We start from the raw sequence: 25,858 nt of genomic DNA, 5'->3' as shown, positions 1-25,858 counted from the left end.
TGTGTGTGTGTGTGTGTGTGTGTGTGTGTGTGTGTGTGTGTGTGTGTGTGTGTGTGTGTGTGTGTGTGTGTGTGTGTGTGTGTGTGTGTGTGTGTGTAAGCACTTGTTGCTGTCAGTGTGACCTCATGCAGAGGGAGAGGGGGTGTCGGGGTCCGGCTCGTAGTGGTATGTGTCCTGAGAGAAGCTGCTGCCCTGCTGCTGGCTGTGGGGGTCCTGAGCCTGCTGGTGGGGGCCCTCGCAGCCTTGTGCGGGCTGAGGGCTGTTGTCCTGTCCCAGCCCCAGCTGATGGGGGTCGGGCGGGGGAGTGTCCAGCTCGTCTACCTGGGGCCCCGGGGGGTCCTGGGGGATGTCTGCTGCGGCGGCAGCCAGGTTGCTGGACGACTTGGACTTGACGCACTGGAAGTCCACGTGGCGGCTCTTGCCCTCCTCCTTCTCCCAGGACATGCGGATGAAGGGCCGCTGGACGTAGTTGTAGATGACCTCTGGACGACCTCCGGGACGCCGCTTCACCTTCTCTTTGTAGGTCGGGTAACCTGCAGGAAACAGAAAAAGGAACGTGGCTCAGAATAACATTCAAAGAAAGAATTTTTTTTTTTATTCAGTGCTCATAACAAGCAACCATTTGTAGATGGTTTGTAGTTTTTAGGAAATACACTTTTGCTGACTTTTGAGGTTAGATGAGACAAATGATACCCTCTCATGTCAGTACAGTAAACATGAAACTGAAACCATGTGTGGGCTTAGCAAAACAATTCAAAAGTAGGACCCCGGCTCTGTCTAAAGTTGACACAATCCAGCTTTCCTTTAGCTCCCTAATCCCTGTTTTCACTAACGCTAGTGTACGTGCAGACTTTTTAAAAGGCACCAAAACCTGCTAAAAAGCAGAAAAATGCAAACATGCTGGAAAACAGGGTTTACTGAACAGTTCAAATGTGATGGGGTTACGTCTTTGAATCATGTTTTGTTATATCGGTACTTATTTAGTCTATCTTTCAAAGTTTCTAATCAGAGTGTGTGATGGTTGGAACAGAGGAGGGACTGAAGACGCTTAATACGTTTTAGTGTGTTTTTGTTGAGTTTGAATAAGGTGTGTTTCACAATAATTAGTTAATAAAATGTCTTTTCCTTTCTGTTTGTTACTTTTTACATCTAACTCGATAAACTCTGCTATGAATACATCTTATTTGTTGTATGTTTTTTAAGTATTTCTGATCATTGTCCAGATGATCAGAAATGTCCGGCAGTGTCCGGCAGCACTTGGAGAGGTCCCAGTTCACCTCCCGGGCCCTGCCGTGGTGCCCTTGAGCAAGGCTCCTCGTTGCTGCAATATAAACACTTGTTTGTACGGTGCTATAATCACTTTTATGTAACAATACATATTTTTATAAATGTCTCAGAACTCCTTTTTTGAATGTCGTAATACTTTACAATACCATTTATGTCAGTTAGTTTTTCTTCAATTGCTGCATCTCATTTGTTAGCCTTGGTTGTGTACTTAGCTGGCTTTATTTTGTATTTTATTACCAATGTGTGCTTTTGTTTTTGTAACACTTAATACATGCATTTCCCTGCAGTGGGACTAATGAAGGAATTATGATTCTGATAAATGCTTTGTTTAAAACATAACACAAGTGTTAAAACTACTCAAATGAGTTTTAAAGGACATATATATGTGGGGCATTTTGAACCCTTCAGAAGGTGGCACATACAATCTGTAAAACAGAAAAATGTTCCTTTTTAGCATTCAGCTGGGGCTTGGATTACCATTAAACATGTTTGAAGAGAGTATTTTGTGTTTTTGTGGAAACTCCTGCCTCGGGTTCAGCCATTAAAGGTCCCATGTCATGGCCATTTCTACTGATCATAATTCCATTGTTGAGGTCTACTAGAATAGATTTATATTGTTCAATGTTCCAAACTCACATTAGTTTCTCATACAGCATCTCTGTATAGTATGTGTATTCACTCTCTGTCCTACACGCCTTGTTGGAGCTCCTGCCCCCCCTCCCTGTGGGCCCAGTGTGCTCTGATTGGTCAAGCGACGTGCAGCTGCTCGTGAGGCTGTGCAGTGAGGAGCTGCTGTGAGGTTATGGCTAGAAAGGATCCGTCTTGTGTAAAACTCTCGCGAGATGTTGGCTGAATGTCACGTGGCTGAATGTTTACGTTTGGCAGCAGCCTTTCAGTTACGATCGTTAACATCAGTGGGCCACCACAGCAAATGATGATGAGAAGCTAAACTATCTATTAATTATGTCAATGACAGGGAGTGTGATTGTTGAAATAGGGTGTTAGCGGTCTTGTTGGTGTTCAAAGAAGAATGACAACACTATAGATCACCAACACTATGGTTTATTTTTTATTCACAGGCAAGTCAACGTTGTCGCAGTAAAAGTCCCAAGATAGCTCCTGGTGCAATAAAATGTTCCCTTGCAGTGTTTTACTATTATGTCTGATGTTTCTCTATTAATATTGCTGCTGCATTAATGTGTATGTTGCATCATGTTACTGCTCTAGATGTGTTTCCGAGCCGCTCCGATTACAACGAGAGTTACAACGAGAATGTGACGTCATATTTACACTAGACGGATCCTTTCTAGCCATAACCCTGCTGTGAGGAGCAGACAGGCTTCCGTGTCGGAGATAGATACATTGAGAACAAGCAAAACTCATACTGAGCACACACAAACACTCACAGCCGAAGTAAAAACAATAAGTGTGGCTTGATATTGAGTAAGAAAAAGGTTTATAACCAGGGGTGCAAATAACTTTTTTTGCCCTGGTTCTCAAAGGAGCACCTGGAGATGTTGCATGATGCGCATTCTTAAAATGAAATAAACCGGACCTTTTGAGGGGTACTTGACTTTATGAACGGAGGGGGGAGGTGCGCTAATGAGCACGCTCATGAACTGTTGGCCCGTGCCTCGCAGAAGGGTTACTGTGTGGAGCGCAAAAAGCAGACCCTCTCACGCGATAGCGAGGGGTTGAGCAAGGGATCGCAGATGCCGTTGCGCTCGCGGACGGATAAAAAAATGAACACCTACAGGTTGTGTACCCGAATCTCCCGCTGGTCCAAACAAAGCAGGAGTAGTGTGTGTGTGTGTGTGTGTGTGTGTGTGTGTGTGTGTGTGTGTGTGTGTGTGTGTGTGTGTGTGTGTGTGTGTGTGTGTGTGTGTGTGTGTGTGTAGGCCTGTCGCGATAATCGATAAATTGACTTATCGTGCGATAAATAAAAAGGGACTCGATAACTTTTCTGAGCTCGATAAATTGGCGTTTACATAAGGATGTGACCAGAATTTTCGCCAGGCGCGCTGTGGCTGCCGGCCACGCGCGTCCGCATTGCTTCTGCCGGCCTGGCGGGCTGCGAGGGGCGGGGCTCACACACAGAGCCAGGTCAGGAGTCAGACACTCCACGTGCACGTGCAGCAGTGTAGCAGCATGATCTAGCATCCACATTAATAATATAGCGAGACAAGCAGGAGACAACGTGTGACTTACTCGAGGGGAATTTAAATAGAAATGGAATTGGTTACAAAACCTAATTCCACATCTCCGGTGTGGGAGTATTTCGGATTCAAACCAAATGAACGAGGCCAACCTACGGATATTAATGAGCCGGTGTGTCGCATTTGTTTGAAAAAGGTAGCAACAAAAGCTAGCAATACCACAAATCTCAAACTGCACTTGAAACACAACCACCCCATTCCGTTTTTCCAGCTGGGAGCAAAGACGGCAGCTGGAGATGGAGAGCCCCCACCTTCCCGACATTCTGCAATAACCGATGCATTTGCCCGTCAAGGCAAATACAAACGCGATAGCACAAAATGGCTCACGCTCACAGACAGCGTAAGCCGCTTCATAGCCAAAGAGATGCAGCCATTTAACATAGTTGAAAAAAAAGCATTTCAAGAAATGTTGCAAACTTTTGACAAGCAGTACGAACTGCCGAAAAAAACCTTCATCTCCCAAACTGCCATTCCAAGTCTATACAACCAGGTGAAAGACAAAGTTCTGAAAGAGTTAAAAGACATCTCTTTTTACTCTGCAACTACCGATATGTGGTCAAGCTCTAATATGACACCATACATGAGCTTAACCGTGCATTACATTACAGATGACTGGACTCTGCAGTCGAAGTGTTTAGAGACCAGGTACATACCGGACAACCACAATGCTAACATACTTGCAGAAAACCTGCAGTTTGCTTTAGCAGACTGGGCACTGGAGGAGAGCAAACTTGCCTGTATAACCACAGACAATGGTGCTAACATTGTGGCTGCAATACACCAACTCGGATTGCCATGGCTCAACTGCTTTGGCCACAACCTCCATTTGGCTGTGTCTCATGGTTTGGACAGTGACAAGGATCGCACAGCACGTGCCATGGGAGTGTGTAGGAATCTTGTAAACACCTTCAACCTCAGCTGGCTAAAGAAGAGAGACCTGAGAAAGGCACAGACTGAAGCCAATCTCCCCCAACACAGTCTAATACTGGTGAGTGATGGATAAATCATTGATAGTTGTGTTAATATTTAACAAAAAATATGTTAAAGGTTCATTTAAGATTAAATAAAGAGTTCTTATTTTTAATTTGTGAATTACATATGGACCTGTAATGTTCTTTCATTAGCATGTATTAGATCGTTGGTTACATTATAATAACATGTACAATTATTTGTGATAAATAATGGAAATGGGAAAAGTAGTATTTGTTTAATTATGTTGATTTAGACTAATGAAAAATAACATGTTATCTTTCCCACAGGATGTCGCCACACGATGGGGAACAAAGCAAAAGATGATAGAGAGGGTGCTGGAGCAACTCCCAGCCATAAGACGTGTCCTCGTTGAGGATCGAAAACATGGCCACCTGACCCCAACCTGGCAGGATGTTTCTGTGTTAGAATCCATAAATGCAGCAATGAAGCCAGTGGCTGATTTCACAGATGTGCCATCAGCGGAAAAACATGTCACAGCGTCCTCAGTTAAGCCTGTGTTGGAACTACTAAAAGGTGAACTTTTATCACCAGGCCCCGATGACACTGAACTCACAGAAAACATAAAGAGCAACATGTGCAGGGTATTGGCACAGAAATACAGCCCACCAAACATCCAGCTCTTGTTGACCAAGGCCACCGTCTTGGATCCGAGGTATCGTGGTAGCATGGAGGATGCAGAAGTCTTGGATGATGTCAGGCAACAGCTTGTGCAAGAGCTACTGGACATGAAAGAGCAACAAGGAAGCAGAGAAGGTGCCAGCAGCGAAGAGAGCTGCAGTAAAGCTGCAGGAGGAAATGATGAACCTCCACCAGCACCTGCCAGGAAGAAGAGGCTGAGTGACCTTCTACAGAACAGAAAAGCCCAATTAACCACAAGTCAGCCCCAGGCTGTGCTCCCAAAAAGAGTACTTGTTGATTTAGAGCTGACAAAGTTCCTCCAGGAAGAAGCAGTTGATGCATCATCCGATCCCTTGATGTGGTGGCGTGATAATCAGAGGAGATTTCCTTTAATGGCCAAGTTAGCAAAAAAATACATGTGCATTTGTGCAACAAGCACTAGCTCAGAGAGAATGTTCAGCACAGCTGGCAACATTGCTACCCCAGAGAGATCCTGCCTTAAGCCCCACAAGGTAAACATGTTGGTGTTCCTTGCTCGGAATCTTTGATTTATAGATTTGGATATGGCCTATTGAGGCATCTGGATCTTTGTATGGACAGTGACCTGTACACTTGAATTTTGTTTTAAGGAGTTTTTTTTGCTTGTCTGCTCATATTTATTTTACTACTGCATTTTAAAATGCAATTGCCTGTTTTGGCCACAAGAGCTCTGTTTTCAAGCCTGAGTCTATTTAATGTATTGTTTTGGTTGTGTGTGATTTATTTAATTATTTTAATTTATTTGTTTTTATTATATATCATTTATATATTTCAATATTATTTCACATTTAATTTGCAATGTTCAATAAAAGGTTCTCTTTGAAAGGTTGTACTTGAATTATTATTATATATTATCATTATGTCAGTGGTCTAAAATGGTCTTACAACGGTCGACAATATTATCGTTTATCGCAATAATTTCCAGGAAAATTTATCGTCCAACAAAATTAATTATCGTGACAGGCCTATGTGTGTGTGTGTGTGTGTGTGTGTGTGTGTGTGTGTGTGTGTGTGTGTGAGGGTGTGTGTGTGTGTGTGTGTGTGTGTGTGTGTGTGTGTGTGTGTGTGTGTGTGTGTGTGTTGCATGTAGCAGCCGCATGTGTGCAAATCGCCCCGCCCCCCCTCGAGAGAGATCTCTCGTCTGGATTGGAAAGATCGAAAATACTGAAAATAAGACATTTACACAGTGGTGACATCATCCTCAGAGTCAGGATATGCAGTGATGTCAAATAATATTTAATAAAGTCCTGGGGAAGGCTCCGGGAATAGTTTACTGACTGAACATCTGATCCTTTCAATGTTTGTTTTTCCCTCACAAAGCTTCAGGAGAAAACGAAAGAACATCTACAGGAGTTAAAGAGTCGTGAAATATTCTGCTCCGAGTTGTATTCTTGTAAATGGGTCCACTTGCAGAATTAAGATCGCCCCAGAAAATTCTTCAGATCCCCTGACTGATGTTAGAATCGGGGCATGCCCAGATTTAAATTGAGTAAACTCAAAGATAAAGGAGGGCTGGGGTTACCTGATGTTAGACTGTATAACCTGTCTTTTGAAATGGTCAAGATAGCTGAACACTGGAGAGGGACAGTGTCTGGTTTAGAATGGGCCACTATTTAAAAGGCTCTTGCCACACCACTGTGATATCCCAGAAGTCAAGTGATAAGGAGAGAGACAATAACCCAAGTATTAAACACTAGGCAGGTCTGGGTAAAGGTTCATCAAATATACAAGATTTCACATTACAAACAGCAATATGCATCACGTTAGTAAAACTCAGAAGTGAAAATAGGAAAATAAACAGTATTCTGGAGAAGATGGCTAGACAATGGTATACACACAATAAGAAAATGCATGCGAATGCTGTAAACTGTGAACATTTGGGGCTGAATTTAGCTGAAAATGCTGAATATGTTATTAGTTAAATGGTCTCTGTAGCTGCTTTTAGCTACAGAGACCAAGAAAGTGTGTTGCTGAACTTAGCGGAGAAATGCAGAAAAGTGAAATAATTTGAATCAAAATTGTTACAGCTCAAATGCATTGCAATGACTTTGTTGAAAAATTGAAGGTGAAATGTTAAACTGGAAGAGTAGGAAAAATAGTGAAGAAGCTTAATATTTAAAAGAAAAGGTTTAAAAAAGGTATAAACAACAACATGTATAGCCTTGATGTCCTGAAATAGCTGAATAATGTAATAGTTGAATGGTTTCTGCAGCTGAAAATAGGCTGAAGGAGCTACATATCAGATGTAAGTAGTAATGAATGAATTTGTATTAAGAAGAGAAAATAAAGTGAAAAGGCTTGGGAAAGCAGAAGAATATTTTGACTGCAAACTTTTCGACTAAAACCATACGTCACCAATAATGTATAAAATATGTGGAACCTGTTGAAGTCTGTATGAAGTCTCCATCAGACAGAAAAGAATAGGCTGAGACAGTCTTTTGTCAGTGTTTGTTTCTGTGCTGAGCACCTAATCATAACACCTAATCATAACACCTGTGTGTGAGCCCAGAGATCAAAGGTGTCCATGGTGACGACGTTATCAAACACCTGTGTGCAGAGATCAAAGGTTTCCATGGTGATGTGCAGAGCCTTTCCATTGATCTGAATGAGAGAAAAACCTCTTACATTTGAACGTTTTGTTGAAGAACCGTAGCAGCTTTCGGTAAAATGTCAAGGCGTGAAGCATGTCAGAACCGTGAGGAGCATCGGAGTGGCCTTTTTGGAAGATTAACTAAAGGCTACTGCTGTGAGGACAGATCAGGCTGAATTTACAATGGGCCTTAATGGAGACATGTTGAAAGTTTCTCGTTCACACGAGATACCTTCTTGTGCACACGCTTTAGTAACTCGTGCGCCCGCGTGTTCGGTGTGCTTATGTCTGTCCGACACGCTTATGTCTGTCCGACACCACCGGCATTTGTTTTCAAATGACCAGGAACAGTAATTTACACAAATCTGGTTCTCCATAGTTATATGTGTATTCCCAAGTGAAAGAAATTCGTTTAATCTTAATCTCGATGTGATAGTCCTGCCGGAGTGCACCGGAACGAACGATACTATCATAAACAAATGCCACACACACACACACACACACACACACACACACACACACACACACACACACACACACACACACACACACACACACACACACACACACACACACACACACACACACACACACACACACACACACACACACACACACACACACACACACACACACACACACACACACACACACACACACACACACACACACACACACACACACACACACACACACACACACACACACACACACACACACACACACACACACACACGTGACAGGACATCTCCTTCATAAAACGAGGGGGAATACTCTGGTAGTTTGATGTGTGTCGAGGTGTGTGTGGTTAAACGTAGCAGCCTCGATCTCTATTCAGCTGTTCTAATGAAGGGAAACGCAGTGAAGTAAACAGTAAAAGGCACAGCTCCTGGATATGTTTGAGTTACCCGGCTTAACTAACCCTAACAAACGCGATGTCGCTAAGCGGTCCTACGAAGCTGGTTATCAACTCAGTAAATCAACCAGGGTTTCTCTGTCCGGCTGAGAGCGCTTTCACCTGAAAGGGACGGGGTTAGCAACATTTGACCAATCACAAACATGGAGACGCGTGCTGACAGCGCAGCATCATACTTCATGAATGAATAGTGTAAATAGCAAATCCTGCTTCGTAGTACAGGCCACTGGTGCCGCAGAGATTTCATAAAGTGAAGGAGGTTTTCCTTCTATAAAACAGCTGTGGGCAGCAGATACTGTGAGTCGCGGACAGGAATCCCTCAATTTAAATAAAACGAGGCCACGCTTTATGAACTCGTGCGCACCCTTTATTAACTCGTGCGCACGCTTTATTAACTTGTGCGAACGAGAAAGTAAAACGTGGCCACGTTTTATTTATTTTTCTCTCAATTAACCCTCCAGGGCTCCGTACTTATGAACGTATCTTAAATACGTTTATTTTCTACATATCTTTGCCATTTATTGTCTTGCTTATAATGATAATAGTCATTTATAAATGTCATTTTAGAGCACACATTTGAAATCGAGAATCGGGCTCGATATATGGTTAAATTAAAATCAGTAGGCAAGGCTGTAATTTCGCCAGCTGTTACTCTCATGAGCGAGGCAGAAAATAATAGTTTTAACATGCCAAAAAGCTGCTGTGTCGTTTATTGCACCTCAAACATTAAAACAAATCCAGAGTTACGTGTTTCTGTACTTCCTCTAAGAAGAAAGGACAGTCAAAGAAGAGCTCTGTGGCTTCAGGCTTGATCGCCGTTCAAATGACAGCGTTGGTTTCCCCAAAAGTGGGCGGGGCTGTAAAGTGACGTAGATTTTTCTCTGATCTATTATTCAAAACCATTCTATTTATTCTAACGTAAATTACATGCCAGTGTTTTATCTTTTTATTTATTTGTTTTTATTTTAAATCGTATAATTTCTGACTTCTTTACCCTTCTGTGAGGAAAATAAATGGGGCTTAGAGCCTCAAAATACTGAAATCAGTTTTTTTGAAAATCTTTTTTTCCTTCTAATTTGTTATTAACACACTGTTATTTACTCAACAATAACACACAATTATCCTTGTTTTTATTTTTTCGTTTAATTCTATAATCTTGGGCTTTTTAGCATGCCTTTTAGCTGTAAATGGTGCAAAAAGGACTTGTAGTTTTTAAAGATATGACTGATTGTCTTTGAATATAAGAATGTACATACTGAGTTGAGAGAATAATCAGGGGATTTGGGTGATGGGAGACACATCTATGGAATCACAATTTCAATAGCTTACCATTAAATGACGGATATGCCTTTCTGTCTGTGATGTTTTACAAATCAGATATTAATGTGTAGAAGTAAAACATGAGAAATAGTATAGCAATATCCTGTAAAATGATGTAAAAACATGAATAAAACTACACATTTTTAGATGTTATACATACATACAGTAAGTGTCCTACACTAATAATACAAAGTTATTATTAGTATGCTGTGTGTACCTTGTGTGTACCGCCTAGTGGTTAAAGCGCGTTATTGAATTATTTTTGATGAATAATGTTATTTTTTTTTGAATAATGTTATTTTTGTTGAATAATGTTGTTTGATGAAAAAAATATTAAGAGTACATACTTTCATAGGGGGAAAGTAGAAGGTCAATGATAGAAATATAGAACATAAAAAATCAAGAAGATACTGTAAGTGATTTCTACAATAAAACGGTTTAGTGCTGGATGTACAATGATATTAATATGAGGATGAGCAAAACAGACAAACTAATTAATCTTCATTAACACATTAAATAATACTTTAGGTTAAGGTCGTCTTTCAAATAAGAAAAAAGCTTTGGGGGTATCTATCGACAGATACATATTAAGCCTGACAAAGTACTTAACGTCTAATATATTGCTTTCCTGCAATGTTATGAGGCACTTATTTTAACTGATATTATACACATTAATTATACTCTAATGTATGTAGATATTATAAGAAATGTGCAGAATTTCACAGTTTAATGGTGGAGGTATAAACACATATTGATAGATGTCTTGTAATGCACTGTTGAGGAACCTGTGACCCAAGCTTTTCATCTCCGACCTTGTCAGGTATTGAACATTCAATAAATACACACAGAATTATTAAATATAAAACACAGAATGTGTGTGATTAAATGATTTACAAATAAACACCACTGCATATTTACATCTGTTACACATGCTGATGTAACGCAAATGTTTCCAACTTGGGATCAATAAAGTATATCTTATCTTAAGATGATCGATGGCTACTGCCATATTTGCAATAAATAATAAATAATAATAAATGTGCCTCTGAACCTTGACAAGTGCATGTTTCAGGCTTATCAATTAACAACAGGAGGGGTTACAGACATAAGACCAGCTGTTAAATAAAGCTCTTCTGACCTTAGCTGTCATGTGGGTATTTATATTAATGCCCATTATGGACACATGCAATGTTCACCCTTTTATTAATTATATGTTTTTACATTTGAGTGTTTCCTATCCCCTAAACCTCCAGGGATGTACACAGTTTAATACTGGCAACTTCTTATTATGGGAAATACGAAAACTCCCTACAACTCCCAGTAGAGATGTGCCATAGAGCATGTTGTAAAACACACAATAGCCAGCATGTGTAGTTCTGGGGACGGGGTGGGGGAGGGGGAGGGGGGGTGGACCCATTCAAACAATAAGTGTGGCTTGATATTGAGTAAGAAAAAGGTTGATAAACGCTGTGAGAATGGATCTGCGGAGAGCATTTCGCCGCGATCCCAACTCCTCTATTACCAACGTTCAGGGAGCTCTATGCAAGTCAATGGGACGCCCTGCCCGTTAAAAACTGACGCTCAAAGGGTACCCTGTCCGTAATAGAGTGACTGGGAGGGGCCCTGACCGTCCGTCAATATGTGACGGGTTAGGAGTGAGAACGTGTTGTGCACAGCATTCCACTAATAAGCAATCTCTATAAAGATGGTATATTTAAATCATTCACTGAATTAGCCCAAGAGTACAATTTGCAACAGAAGGGGGATTTCTGGAAATACTTGCATATTAGACACTGCTTGGTGGAAAAATATCAGCCGAATGAAACAGACAACCTATTAGTTGACTATCTTCAAAACCCACTTAACCATAAGGCGTCAGTATTGTATAGTAAATCAATGTATTTAACCAGCAGCACATGTGATCATTTGAGGATAATCTGGCAGAAAGACCTTGACTGTCAGATTGACGAAGATACTTGGAAACAGATTCTGACTGATAACGGTAAATATATTAAAGAAACTAGAGGTTAATTCACTCAGTATAAAACTCTACACCATTTAGCCTTTTCAAAATAGGACTAATAAATACCAACACATGCTGGAAATGCAAGAAAAAGATGGGCACATGTGTACATCTCAATGGGAATGTTCTATGGCCAACCCGTTTTGGCAAAGAGTGTTGGAATTCTTCGAGGCATGGGTAGGAATATCCTTGCCATTATCCCCACGTTTATGCCTACTGGGCGTTAAAACAGAAATTCCAAAACTGACAAAAATACGTGCTCATTCAGTTTTAATGGATGGATAACCTCAGCTGCCAGAATTATATTGAGACACTGGAAATCACCCACAATCCCAACATGTCACGAAAGGAAGGCTCTGATGAGTGAAACAGCATCATATGAGGCAAGAATGAGGGGTAGAGGACCTGTGGTTCTAGGGAGTTAGGATTACTTTGTGGATTACCTGACCTCTAACTAGTAGCCTGACTCTCACAAAAGGGCCTTTGTACAATTATTCTAATCAAGCATCATTTGTTGTTATTATTTTAATTTTATGATCGCTATAGTGTTTGATTGATAATCACATTACACCTTTGTATTTTTCTGTTTTCTTTTTAACCAGGAACACTTAACTAACATGTTTTGTAGCCTGACCTTTCTCTTTCTGCATGAATGGGGACATGCAGTCCTAATCTGTAGCAGGGCGCCCCGGTTCAGTCACATTTACGAGTGTGATAATACGTTTTACTTAAAGACCCAGTACCTTCTATGCCCAGCCGGATCTTCTTCAGTCCTCGGTCCTTCAGCACGGACTTGGCCACGTCTCTGTTCTCGATGTACTTGAAGAAGCGGTACAGCTTGGTGCTGTAGATGACTGTGAAGAAAAAGAGACATTCAGTAGATGAACGCTCCACGTAAGGTTTGTATTGTTGTTATCAAACCGCACATAAATGTCAATACTTTCATAGTCTTTAAATATTGTCCACTTTCCAAACCCTGTCTGTAGCTCTCGACCCATTGGTTACTACTCATCCCTCTAATTCACTTTAAGGTCTGGGCTGACCTTTGAATACAATCCCCTAGACTTTGTTGGTGTTTGTTTCATCATCACAAGTGACAAAGGCTTTAGTTGTTTTAAGGTTTTCTTTTTCATTCGACTGACCTCTTCTGTTGTGTTCAGGTTGAAGGACCTCATGTTGTTAAAGGAAGTTGTATTTTTGTCCTTTGAAGTCTGCTAAACTTTTCTGCAGCCTCTTGCAGTGACATGTCAGTTCTTTTAATATCTTTCTTGACTTTCAACATATGTTCTGTTTTACTGAATCTTTATTTTCTGGTAACATGTCTGACAGTGGAAATAGGCAGTTTAATGAAAGTTGTTGCAGCCTTCTCCTAGTGGGTGGTAGGGAACCATCTTGAGTCTGAAATCCTTGGACAGCCTCTGAGAGGATGCATGGTTAAATAGCCGCTGAAGATGGATACTTTAGAAGGCATTGAGTTTCCTCAGAATAAATATTTCAGAATGGAATTCTTTTTAGCTGACTGATTAAATCCCTTACATGTATATCATCTTGGTCTGGGCCTTAGTAATCATTCTTGTCAAAAGTAACAAAACCATCCAAAACGTTTTTGTACAGGGCCCACTATATCAATTGTAATTATTAGTATTTATTATCAGACTTAAAATATGATTTAACTATGTACAATTTAGAATTCTGGTAAGCTTTATTCACACATTTCACTGTAAAAGGCATATTTAATTATTGTTGGATTGTTTTGACCAACGCACAAGTCATCTGCAAAAAGGAATAATTAAGATTTCAAAACTTCTGCCGCATTTGCTGTGGATACAGTTCCATTACTCCTCTTTCTAGTAGACATGTTCTTGTTGTCATCTGTAGAGAGATCTGTAGAGAGATCTGTAGAGAGATCTGTAGTTCTCTCTGCGTGTGCAGTAGGTGCAGCAGGCGCAGAAAGTGCTGACGCCTCCAGCTGACTTTCATAAAAGAAGCTGCTGCTACAGAACACCTGTGGGTTCATTTGAGTATAAACAGGTCTGGGATCATTGACAGCCTCTTACTCTGAGAGTACTCCTCTCCCATCTGGGGGGGGTACTCTTCGTCCCAGTCCACCACGTCGTCGTCGGTCAGCACAACCACGTGACACTCCCTCTCCCCGCTCTGAGCGCTGGCCACCATCAGCGGCAGCACCATCTCCTCCAGGTAACACTCAAACTGATGCCGGGCCCCGTCGTTAGACAGCTCGTGCATCAGGGCGCCTGCGGGGGGCAGAGAGAACACAGAGATGAGACGAGACAGGGCACGGGGGGGCTGTAGGACACTGCTGGATATTCACCTGTCCTCCAGCAGCCACTGAGCCACATCAACAGTTCAACTTCCATTCTGATAAACTAAACATACATCACTTTCCAGAGTGAATCATTGCATTCTTATGGTACTGACTTTTATTTTATTTCAAATCGTTTTTGAAACTGTTTTTTAAAATAGTTAATTATATATAATTCATAAATCCGTAATTCCTTTGACTGTGTATGTATGCACCATGGACCGTGCTAGTGGATCACTGGAGCCGTTAGATTAACATTAACATGCTTATTGTAGCTATCTTCCTCACCATGCTGAACACCCTCTCAGACTTTGAGTTGCGCGCGCTGCTAAAGAGACGCGCTACCTTGGAAACCAAACAATGGTGTAGCTGTATTGAAGTCAGGAAACCGGGAGAGGGCAGTGACATCGGGAGGGTTGGCAAGTATGCTATCAAGACGTTTGACACTGAAATTGCACACGTAAATAAATCACTACTGTTCTTTTGACTTCTTTCAAATATCGACCTGAAACTGAAATGTCCATTAAAAGCAGCCCTGACAGTTTGGAGTGCAGAATATATGAATAATTTATTATTGTTTATTAGTTGCAAACCCAAAAGTGGTAATTATAAATACATCAGAGATTAGTCTGTTTCCTGTATTTATTCATAGTTAGAATTAGCATGTGTTAAAGGCAAAAATGAAACTAAATCTTGTGTATGTATTTAAGATGTAAAAGCGACAAAAAATAGCACATGAGAGATGCAATATATTGTACTTATTTTTCGAATACAGGTGGATTTTTGCACAATGAGTATAGCTATAAGCGTGCGTCCTTAAATATATTAATGTGGAACACATTCCTGACAACGGTTTCTCACTTCCCCACTGATCGACAAGTAACAAATGGGTCAAAACAATTCAGCAATGTGCCAAAAAATGCAAGAAGAGGACAACTTGCAAGTAAACATGGATGTTTAAAATGGGTAATTTAAAGGAAAAGTTTTACGAGAGAGGAAATATATTCTACATGTTTGTGAGCCCAGTGACATTTTAATGTAAAAGCAAACATAGCTCACGAAAATAAATCCACAGGGATTCTTCTGGGTTCTTCTACTGCTAACTCAACTCCAAATATAAAAGGAGGATCAATACAATTGTAATAGTGCTCTATTATTACTAAGGTCTATTATTGTGAAGTAATGATGGAAGGTTCTGGAAGTAAATGTATATTGGCTCCAGTCCTCAGAGATCTGAGGGCTATTTCAGGAAACTTTTGGTGCTACAGGTGATCCTATGAGGCAGAACTGCACCAGGTATGCCCTAAGTATTACTTTTATAGAGCTGCTGACACATTATAAATGCAAATACTAAAAAGAGAAATAGTTCATTTACCGTTTAACCGCAGAAAAGCAGTAACTTATGACAGAAAACCTGTAAATCCTCATCCTGCTGTTGGTGCAACAATAAAAGCTACTTGCCTGCATAACCAGCATTACATCTCACAGCTAATCATGACCTACTTAGAGCGCCACACACACACACACACACACACACACACACACACACACACACACACACACACACACACACACACACACACACACACACACACACACACACACACACACACACACACACACACACACACACACACACACACACACACACACACACACACACACACACACACACACACACACACACACACACACACACACACACACACACACACACACACACACACACACACACACACACACACACACACACACAAAATGTGCAAACATGTCCAATTACATTACACATGCAGCATTTCAAAACAGCATATAGTAATGTGTGTGTTTTATAGGCATTCAAGCAAGCAGCACTGATGCTTCTCTATTATGTAATGATGTACTTACTGTGCATTTAGCATGATAATGGAGTGTATGCTTACTTTAAGCTCTCATAATAACTCCTGCATACAGTAAATGCTGTATTTATGTCTAATCAACAATACTTAGCATCAATGAATGAATCAGTGGTTGACTAGACATGAAATGAACAGTGAAATCCACATTTTAGAATCAAAGCAAAAGCTGTTTGTGTTCTACTCTATAGTTCAGCACCACAGCAACAAAGCACAGGAGTGCAGCTACATCTCACACACACACACACACACACACACACACACACACACACACACACACACACACACACACACACACACACACACACACACACACACACACACACACACACACACACACACACACACACACACACACACACACACACACACACACACACACACACACACACACACACACACACACACACACACACACACACACACACACACACACACACACACACACACACACACACACACAACTCACTGAGGTCTCTGCACTTGATGGTGCTGTAGTTGAAGGCGATGCAGAGGTAGTCACATGCCTCCCTCAGCTCGGGAATGGAAACGCCGTCAGGGCAGCGGATTATCCCCGACTTGTAGTAATCCTGCCATTTTGTCAGCAGCGCACACACAGACACACACAAATACATACACAGGCACAACGGCAGGCAGTCATGCGCACACACGAGCGAGGGAGAAAAAACAAGACGCCATTATTGATGCTGCCTCAATCGGAGAGAGAGAGAGAGAGAGAGAGATGGATGAGGGAGGGCGGGCGGGTGGGGAGGGAGTTGTGATGTAAGTAAAGAGACGTCACAGGCGGGAGAGGGACTGAGAGGAGAAGGGGAGGGCTGAGGGTGATGAAAGCAAAGCTAACAACGTCACTCCCCCCCCTCCCCCCCACCCTCTCCCGGGAGAGGATGTGCTGTGCCTCACAAAGAGGATAGCGCTCACCTCTCACTTCCCTGTTCTGTGCTTCCCTGACTTTCTAGTCTCCATAATCCAATAACAGCCTAGCTCATAGAGTCTTTGAGCTGGCAGAATTTTTGAAATGTTGAGTACCCCAAAGTTTTATGTTAGAAATATATAGTAGGGTGCCCAGCACATAGAAATTGCCGGATGCTAACCTGCATATGTTGGCAATTAGCACAAGTTGTGTTAATTAGCATTTAATTACCATTATAGCCTATGAGGACAATGGTAAAAGAAAATGGCTTGGCTGATATCCGTACTCTGTGAGCTGATTTTTATTAAAGATTTAAGAGGACTCATTGGATTGGACAGATTTGTTATTTATAAGAGAAATAATTGAAACATTTTAGATACAAAAGTTCACGTAGAAGGCTCACAGGAATATTTATAAATGCATGTGCAATATACCCTCATGCAATTCACGCTTTATACATGTGCATACTTATTTTTTTATTTTTTTAATGAACGTCTATTCTCTTGACTTTATCTGCACTATACCTCTGCTGATGTAATAACGTACATTTCCCAGTTGCGGGACAAATAAAGGAATTCTCATTCTGATTCACTAGATGCTGGGACGATGGAGATGAGGCTTTAGAGGGCATTAGAACTGGAGAAAGGTAAGATCTACTACCTCTACAAGCCCCTCAAGACTGCCATTAGCACCACATGCTACTGCACTGTGTCTTCCTGCACAATCACCAACTGGCTGCTCCGTCACATATCACAGCCTTAGAGCATATGAAAGAAAAGTGCATCTTTATGTCATTAGAATAGAAATTCAATAAGTAGGCATAATAATAGAGCAGTGTTTCTCAAACTTTTTCATACCAAGGACCACTTAACCAATAAAAAAACACTCGCGGACCACCTAACTCCACAAATGTCAAAAAACACATCGTTTTTCTAGAACAGATTACAAATCACCTGAAAATGGTACAAACAAGTGGCAAAATGTGTGATGAAGGTGTTGCACTGGGCTATATCATGCAATCGAAAGTGAAACTTAACCTCGCTCCATTACGGAGATATTCCCACGAGAGTGCAGAAAACTTAAATTTATTTATTTATTTAAAATAAGAAATGTTACCAATACACTCACGGACCACTAGGGGGCGCTCACGGACCACCAGTGGTCCGCGGACCACACTTTGAGAAGCACTGTAATAGAGGCATCTATAATGGAATACTGTTACTACAGCCATATATATATATATATATAATGTGCTATGTCTTGATCTAATAAATAACTTGAAGGTCAAAATTTAGACCTTGGCAACAACATTTTAGAAAAAACGTTCACTACAAGGTCAGTTTAGAAGCTTCCTCCGACTCTCGATCTGTTCCCACAAGCTTCTATCAGCAGATGGATGAGGAAGAATGTTCCTTTTTGTTCATAGCACTTGATACATGACGCAGGTGAGATTGTCCCCTCAGATCCTGTTGTGAGACACAGCTGACTTTTTCATCTTTGCCATTCATATTTGTTTCGGAGAATATCACTTAATAAATTACTGCAAAACATATCTTGAATGTTTTTACTATCTACACTTGCTTTCTCACCTTTTAAGAACAATACAAAGAGAAAACAATACATCTCCCCGTCAGGTAGCCTCAAAAAGCTTCTATTCACATCACATTTTCAAAAGCTCCGCACCATGGAAGGGGGGGGGGGGTCCCTGTTACGCACCATCCCCCGCTTGGTCGCTCCACTCCCGCGCCACAGTATTGCCCTCATACTATATTTTCTAGAAAAACCCCTGGCTGGAACATATGAGATATGTCATTTCGGGACTTGGGCACAAGAGTAAGTGGTGACAAGGTTGAGTTCAAAAAGGTTTGAAATGAGGGGAGGTGTTTTCTGTTCTTTATCAGGTTGCTTCACTGATGGATTTTAAAATGCTGTTGTTTTCAAACGACCACCAGAGGTCCTTGAGCATTCAGTGGTAACTGTCCACTTGAAATATTAGAATGGAAGTTTATCTGTAGACAGACAGGTAAAAGCATGAAAAGATCACATGACCCCCTAACTGAGATAACTACTCAACACAACCACTCACTAAAGGCTGATTATCATCCAAGGGCTGGATCTAAATCTCTCTCACACGTTGTCAACATATACACAAATGTTTTGGACACAGGTGGTTTGATGACAAGTTGGGAACATATAAAGGTGATCAACAACTATTTTCCAAAGAGACAAAATAAAATTGCTTACACTAATACAACAATTATTAAAAGAAGTGGGATCTAATCTCACCGACACAATTTTAATGACAAAGGTGTTGGGAATTATGTACGGACTATTTGAAATATTTAAGATGGTACTGCAGTTGGTGATTAACAGAAGAAGCAAAAACGCTGGTACAGTTATCTTTACATAGCTGAACGAAAGACTCCAAACGGCAACAGAACTTCCATAAGACACTGAGCTGAATATCCCTCATTCATCATTATATATTGTTTACAAGCAGTAAAGAGAGACCAATGAAATGGAGAGGCTGGAGTGGAAGAGAAGGAACAGAGAAGGAGATAGGTTGTTATAGTTTTACTGAGATAAAGTTTGAAGACAAGGAATTACAATGTAAACAAAAAAGCATACTGTGCATAGAAAAGGACAGACAAAGAATGACAGTGTCTACAGCTGAAGAACTCACCAAAATGGCTCTGAATACGGTGGAGCTGATGCCATCGGCCACCTCAAACTCTCCTTTCTCATTAGGTCGTGTGAAGTTGTTGTCCCGCCCAGAACCAAACATCCTGAAAACAAACAAGTAATAAATAAATCAGGATTCCATCAACTTCAAAGAAGCCAAAGAACAGCTGAGTAGAGCAGTGATCAGTTTATGTTGCTGGAGTTTTACCCTCTCATCGCAGAATTAAAGAATTCCAAGACATTGAAGTTTTTGCATCAACTTCTTTCTATCTGAATGCATGTACAAATCAAAACTGCTTCCTGCTTAGCCATCATAAAAACAATGTATTGTTTTATTAAAGTGTGTCACAACCCCATGATGTGACAAAAACTTTACACAAGCTAACACCTTGTCATTGGTGAGAGAACTGGTGTGAGCAATCAGGTGACATTCATAAGGACAACTGTTATGCTTTTGGACATGACAGGAGAAAAGAGGAGGATGGGGTCTTTGTTTCAGCACCACTACAGGTACAGTTTTTAGGAGGTGGGAATGGAACTTGGAAAATAACTGAAAGGAGCAAAAACTAAATAAAATGTTCTGTTTGACTCAATAGTGACTGTTTATCCCTTTATGCAGCAGATCTTTTAATGCATGTCCTGATCCTTGGACATTAAAGTTATTGTGTTTTCCTGAAGGAATTCTCTTTTTGTCCTCACCTGCCGAGCATGGTGTTTGGTTGAGCGGTGAAGATGGCAGGATCCACCACAAATCTGGTGTTATCCACGATGAGAGTGACTCTCTCTGCCAGCCTCAGAACACTGCGATGCCCCTCCTTACTGCTGAGGTCATACACGTAGATCATATCGCAGGGCCCCGCATCCAGTGCCTTAATGACCCTAGGTATGTCCCCCCCCATCAGGGCCCCTCCAATGTGGGAATAAGGAACAGAACTCCTGGGGGGGCGAGGACTGGAAGATCTGGAGGACGAGCCTCCGTCGCCACGTTCACGGTCTGTGGGAAACAGGAGGATACATGAACAAATGAACACACACACACACACACGTCAATTTGCACAATTAGCATAAGTTGCGTTAATTAGCATTAAACACCATTATAGCTTATCTTGAAAATAGTTACATGACTTTGCAGATTTGGAAGATGTTGGAGTGGTTCTGGGGGTTATTGAGGATGCTGAATGCATTTATGACATTTGTATGATCAACAATGGCAATTAAAACCAGAAAGGGGCCATATTTGTTATCTTGTTGGCTGATTTTTTTTGAACATTTTGGGTCGATTTGGAAGTTTTATGGGAATCTCGCTTAATAGGATTGGACAGATTACTCATCTTTGTTGGAGAAGCCTGTGACCTAAGATTTTCATCGACATAACTACTCTGTAGCTATGTTCGTATGACAAATAAAGAACCTTGAACCTTTAAAAATAAATTGTCAGCAGTAGAGTTAATCATTTTCATCTTGTGCTCTCTATATGCAATGGTCGCAACATTACTCACGGGAGTTAAAATCAGCCCATCAGGAGTGAAAATATGGCCACTCTGGTTAAAACTGCCATTTTGTATCCTTAAAATTTCAGAAATTGATTCAGTATCCTCAATAACCACCAACAAAACTCAAAAACTCTCCAAATCGGCCAAACCTTTTTTAACTATTGTTTCCATAGGCTACAATGCTAATAAATGCTAATTACCATAACTTATGCTCATTGTGCAATTTGCCCATGCAGGTTAGCATCCAGCAGTTTATATGTGCTGGGGACCCTACTATACATTTCTAACATAAAGCTTTGGGGTTCTAAACATTTCCGGGTTCACGCTGCTGGCAACTACACTACAAGATAAGGATCCTCCTTCTTCCTCCTCACCGTGCTGCCGAGTGGGGGAGGTGAGGTTCCTGATGCAGGGCGTCAGCTGGCTCTCCCCTCTCTCGTGGGAGGAGTCCCGTGAGCGGTCACTGGACCGCCGCTGCTGCTCTCTGTGATGATCTGCTCCTCCTCTTTCTCTCGCCCCGCCCACAGCCCCCCCAACGGCCCAGCCGCTGGCCCCGGCCCGGTAGAGGCTCATGGTGCCGACCTGCTGCTGGTGGTCGCAGTCCAATACTGACAAACCACACTGCCGCTCACTGAGGGGAGGGGAGAGCACAGTTACGAGCATGACTCATTTCAGCTCAGCATTTTATGATGATATGGAGAATATTTGGTTTAAAATTGGACATCAAAGAGATTTCATGAAGCAAGAATGTCATTTTATCTGACTTTGAGTTTTTGTAAGATGACCGAGACGAACATGAGCACCAATAAACTGTATTTATGACTTTTTTGAAACTATTATAAAATACAGACTACATTACCGAATCCAAATCTTTTTTGTTCTAAATGGTTTGGACGCTATCATTCTTTTTGCAAACTTAATAAGCCTCTCAATTTCATGTTTTTTGTCGACTTGTTTTTCCTGCAACCAAAATCTTATAATAATAAATGGTTCAAAAATAACTATATCTTTTTTTATTGCACTTCATTATTTTTCTTATTTCATTTTCAAAACACTAGGGAAAAATCATTACCTATCTGAGGTATTATTTAAAAAAAGAAAGGAAAAAGGATCTGAAACAAAACAAAATAGTGAACAAATAGCTTTGTGATCAACATATACCAAGAGCTCTTCCTTATCTTGATTTGACCACGTCACTCTCCTCCTGCATGTCTGCTCAGATAAGGTGACCCTGTGATGCAGCCATGACCAGATCAGGGGATAATGAAGAGCCCGCTTTAGAAACTGATGCATAGATTCTCTGGTGGAAACATTTCCACAGTTGCATGGGATGTAGGCCTACTGTCATATTGCCCAACCCTAATGCAGTCGAATGTTGAAAATACATTTACCGCTGCTGCTGATGGAGATGGGGTTGGGGGGGAGAAGGCATTAGTTTCAAAACTAGAAAAAGTCTTCCGTTCGCACGGATACGGCTCAATAAACGTGTCCCTTCACACGAGACCGCTCGACCCGCTGGAGGTGCTGTAGTACATATGCCGGGCCTGTAAGTGGCGCTGTACTTGTGTCACAAAATACACCAAAAGCAGCGAAGAAGATCCCCGAGCATGGTTGCCCTTCTGTTTATTTTCCGCGGTGGATTTAGCAACATGTAGTTCATGTAGTTCTCCATGTCCACTTGTTGCTGCTACAGCAGTGAGCAGCAGAGGTGGGGAGAGGCGGGGCTATGGCTTCATCGTTATCAGGAAATGATCGTATAGGACGTACACACAGACGTACACACAGAGCCGTTTGCCCCCCCAGAGCGTTCCGTTTGCAGATCTATCCACCTTGGGACCCGTTATCGTTTTAGGGATCCGTTTCCGCGTTTCCGTTACGGCCTTGTGTGGACGAACGGGCTATACGAAAGAGAAAAGTAGCAGATACAAACCGTTTCGTTCCCGTGTAAACAGCACCTGAGTAAACTCTATGCACAGATTTGACCCTCTGTAGACACACTCATTCAAGGATCCAACGATTTATCATCATCATCATTATGCAATACAGGATTGCACAATGAAATGCAGTAAGCCTCACACTCACACAGTTGTGATAGCTCGGGGGAAAAGGGTTTGTTTTTAGACTTGTGAGATGTGGACCGCAGTAAAAGGTCTGCATTAAGACCTCACAGGAGCAGAGTGCTGCAGAAACAAGGACCACACAAAAACACTAACCTCTGCCTGCAGCTACACACACCACCCCAACATCCATTAGAGTGTGTATCCATGTGAAACAATCCTGAGTATGCGGAACTCACTAAGGTACAGGACAATACACAGAAATGTCCTCCTGTGTTTAATCCCTCCACAGGCGGCTGTTTCACTGATTCTTGACTGAGGTTTAATAATCACTCCGCCTCGTCTCAAAGCAAGTGATGCTTCCTGCAGTGTTCACTGTAGTTTAGACAAGCAGCCTGAGAGAGCTCTTAGTATGTGTCCATTCCAGACAGGACTTAAACAAACACTCAGCAGCATGCATTTATGCTCAGGATCAATGACCAGTCAAAGTTAAAAAATGACGATATGTCCTTTTCCATTTAAAAAAAAAATGTGATTTAATAATGCAAAGGTTAACAACCACAGTGTGTAATGCTATTGACTTCGAAAGTCACATATTGCAGTTCAAAATGGACAAGTGAAAATATGCACATTAAAAAGTCAACTAATATGACGACTCAAGATCATTGCTGGTGTGTGTTGTGTGTGTTTTTGCACGAGTATTGCTGTTAAAGCATTGGTTATGTACTGGAGTGGTGAATGGCACAATTGGCCAGAAAATATCAACCAACATCAGCAGTTGGTCACACCTGAGGTGAGTGTATCAGTGTATTTAGATGGACATCACAGCTGTATTAATATATATTTATCCACAGTGCTCATGTTAGTAGTGGAACCCTTATTAACAACACCTCAACAGTGGGCTTTAGAAAAAAGATCCCAGACAACAAATACCAACGATTTCGCTAGATTATTGATCTAAGAGGAAGGTGAAGGGTGATACAAAACCATTTCTAACGTAAATATGTTCCTGCTTTATTATGACAAATGACATACATGGAATTGTATTACTAAATGCATTAATTGAACTTTCACTGTGACAGTGTAGCTTTCTGCCCAATAGATTGAGTTTTTAGGCCCGGGACACATCCTGGTCTCAGTAATGAAGAGAGAGGAGCTCTTCTGAGAGGAGCTGTTATGAAATATGATGATGATCATGTCATGTAGGCTGTGGAACCAGAGAGATGGGAAATGGGGGCAAGGAGTACTGGAAGGACAGAGAGGTTTATTTTTTTAATTGTATTTTTTTAATGGAGTTAGTGATGTAAAAAAGCTGATTTCTTTAAAAATAAAGCACTTTTCACAAAGCCCTGACTTCACAGAGACAGATGAGGCATAGAGGTTTTTATTATCATTTAAACAAACGATCAATCAAGCATGTATCGGTTCTGAAAGCAGGGGATTGATAACTGAATATCAATGTATGTTTTGTTTCTATGCACCTTGCCCATTTAATACGCTGAGAAGTCTGTGGGCCACTAGGAGACAATCTGAATGTGCAGAACAGAGGATTGATGGGGCGGGGGGGGAGCTGATTGGATGTGTAGACCCAGACAGAGTAGACCAAGGAGTAGCAGGACCAGTGGAATGACAGTGAATGATCAACAATGCACATTTGTCATGACTGCACATTACCTTCAATCCCCACCAACGCCTGGATACACTCAACGTAGCACATGAAGCTGTTTGAAGGCGTCCATATGCATATAGTGTGTTCTATAGGTTTCTGTGCATGTAAAATGGTCTGCAAAGGCTAACATCCCTGTTGTTCCCTCCAGAGGGATTTTCTCTCCCACACTTAATTAATCTTTCAATATACCTCAAGGTTAACATTTTCAGAAATCAAAGAGTAAAATAAGATGATGTTTTTTTTTACAACATGACAGCTTCACAGCTGCAGACTCACAATGTCATTGAAAATAATCAAGGGTTCATAGGGAGGTATACATCAGTAGATCTTACTTAGAGAATATCAATTATACAACATTAATGACAAACAATTAAGTATCCTTTTGCAAACAGCAAAAATCAAAAGTGATCTGGCTAGGAGATGACTGATTAGTATGCTGTGTTTAATCTCAAATGGGATTTGAATGCTTAGCAGAAATGGGGTATTAAAAACAAGTGTGTCTTGCCGCCAAACAGGCAGGCAGCCAGTGTCCAGAGCAGGCACGGGAAACAAAGGAGGCAACATTTCACTCAGGGCAGCAGCACTCTCATCTTTCACATGGCGATGCAAATCTCCAGCAGCCGAGATTTCACACAGCCACTAAGAACTAGATGGGGGCTAATATTTCACTTGTCCAATTTCCTGTTACCAGGCAAGAGGCACCACCCCACTGATTTCACTATTTCTTTTCCTGAATACGTTCAAATGGTGCTCGCAAGTGTGCGGTGTTAAATACAAGTCAAGTTAACAAACACATCTAAGTCACAATA

General features: G+C 41.3%; 2 protein-coding genes across 2 annotated transcripts; one reads left to right on the top strand and one right to left on the bottom strand.

The window, feature by feature from the left end:
- On the bottom strand, positions 1–21,954 carry LOC307039282 (BTB/POZ domain-containing protein 10-like). Its single transcript, XM_079681169.1, has 7 exons — positions 21,698–21,954; positions 20,530–20,824; positions 19,832–19,934; positions 16,687–16,807; positions 14,060–14,257; positions 12,746–12,856; positions 1–533 (listed from the first exon to the last, which is right to left on the bottom strand). The coding sequence occupies exons 1-7, from the start codon at positions 21,894–21,896 to the stop codon at positions 124–126; spliced, it is 1,437 nt and encodes a 478-aa protein (XP_079537295.1). The 5' UTR covers positions 21,897–21,954; the 3' UTR covers positions 1–123.
- LOC307039281 (E3 SUMO-protein ligase ZBED1-like) lies at positions 549–8,338 on the top strand. The gene is made up of 2 exons (XM_079681168.1): positions 549–4,491; positions 4,763–8,338. Exons 1-2 carry the CDS (start codon positions 3,517–3,519, stop codon positions 5,660–5,662), a joined length of 1,875 nt encoding a protein of 624 aa, XP_079537294.1. The 5' UTR covers positions 549–3,516; the 3' UTR covers positions 5,663–8,338.
- Positions 21,955–25,858: the final 3,904 nt, after the last annotated feature.

The sequence above is a fragment of the Notothenia rossii genome, assembly GCF_949606895.1.
Source record: "Notothenia rossii genome assembly, chromosome: 5".
Classification (NCBI taxonomy): domain Eukaryota; kingdom Metazoa; phylum Chordata; class Actinopteri; order Perciformes; family Nototheniidae; genus Notothenia; species Notothenia rossii.
Note: the sequence above shows the minus strand (reverse complement) of the source record. Positions and strands in the feature narration are given on the sequence as shown.

Excerpts from the sequence above, each read along its gene's own strand:
- LOC307039281 (XM_079681168.1), top strand. The coding sequence starts at position 3,517 with ATGGAATTGGTTACAAAACCTAATTCCACATCTCCGGTGTGGGAGTAT. Across the intron at positions 4,492-4,762 it reads CCCAACACAGTCTAATACTG|GATGTCGCCACACGATGGGG; the intron begins GTGAGTGATGGA and ends TCTTTCCCACAG.
- LOC307039282 (XM_079681169.1), bottom strand. The coding sequence starts at position 21,896 with ATGAGCCTCTACCGGGCCGGGGCCAGCGGCTGGGCCGTTGGGGGGGCT. Across the intron at positions 14,258-16,686 it reads CATCAAGTGCAGAGACCTCA|GCGCCCTGATGCACGAGCTG; the intron begins GTGAGTTGTGTG and ends TGCCCCCCGCAG. Across the intron at positions 534-12,745 it reads GATCCGGCTGGGCATAGAAG|GTTACCCGACCTACAAAGAG; the intron begins GTACTGGGTCTT and ends TGTTTCCTGCAG.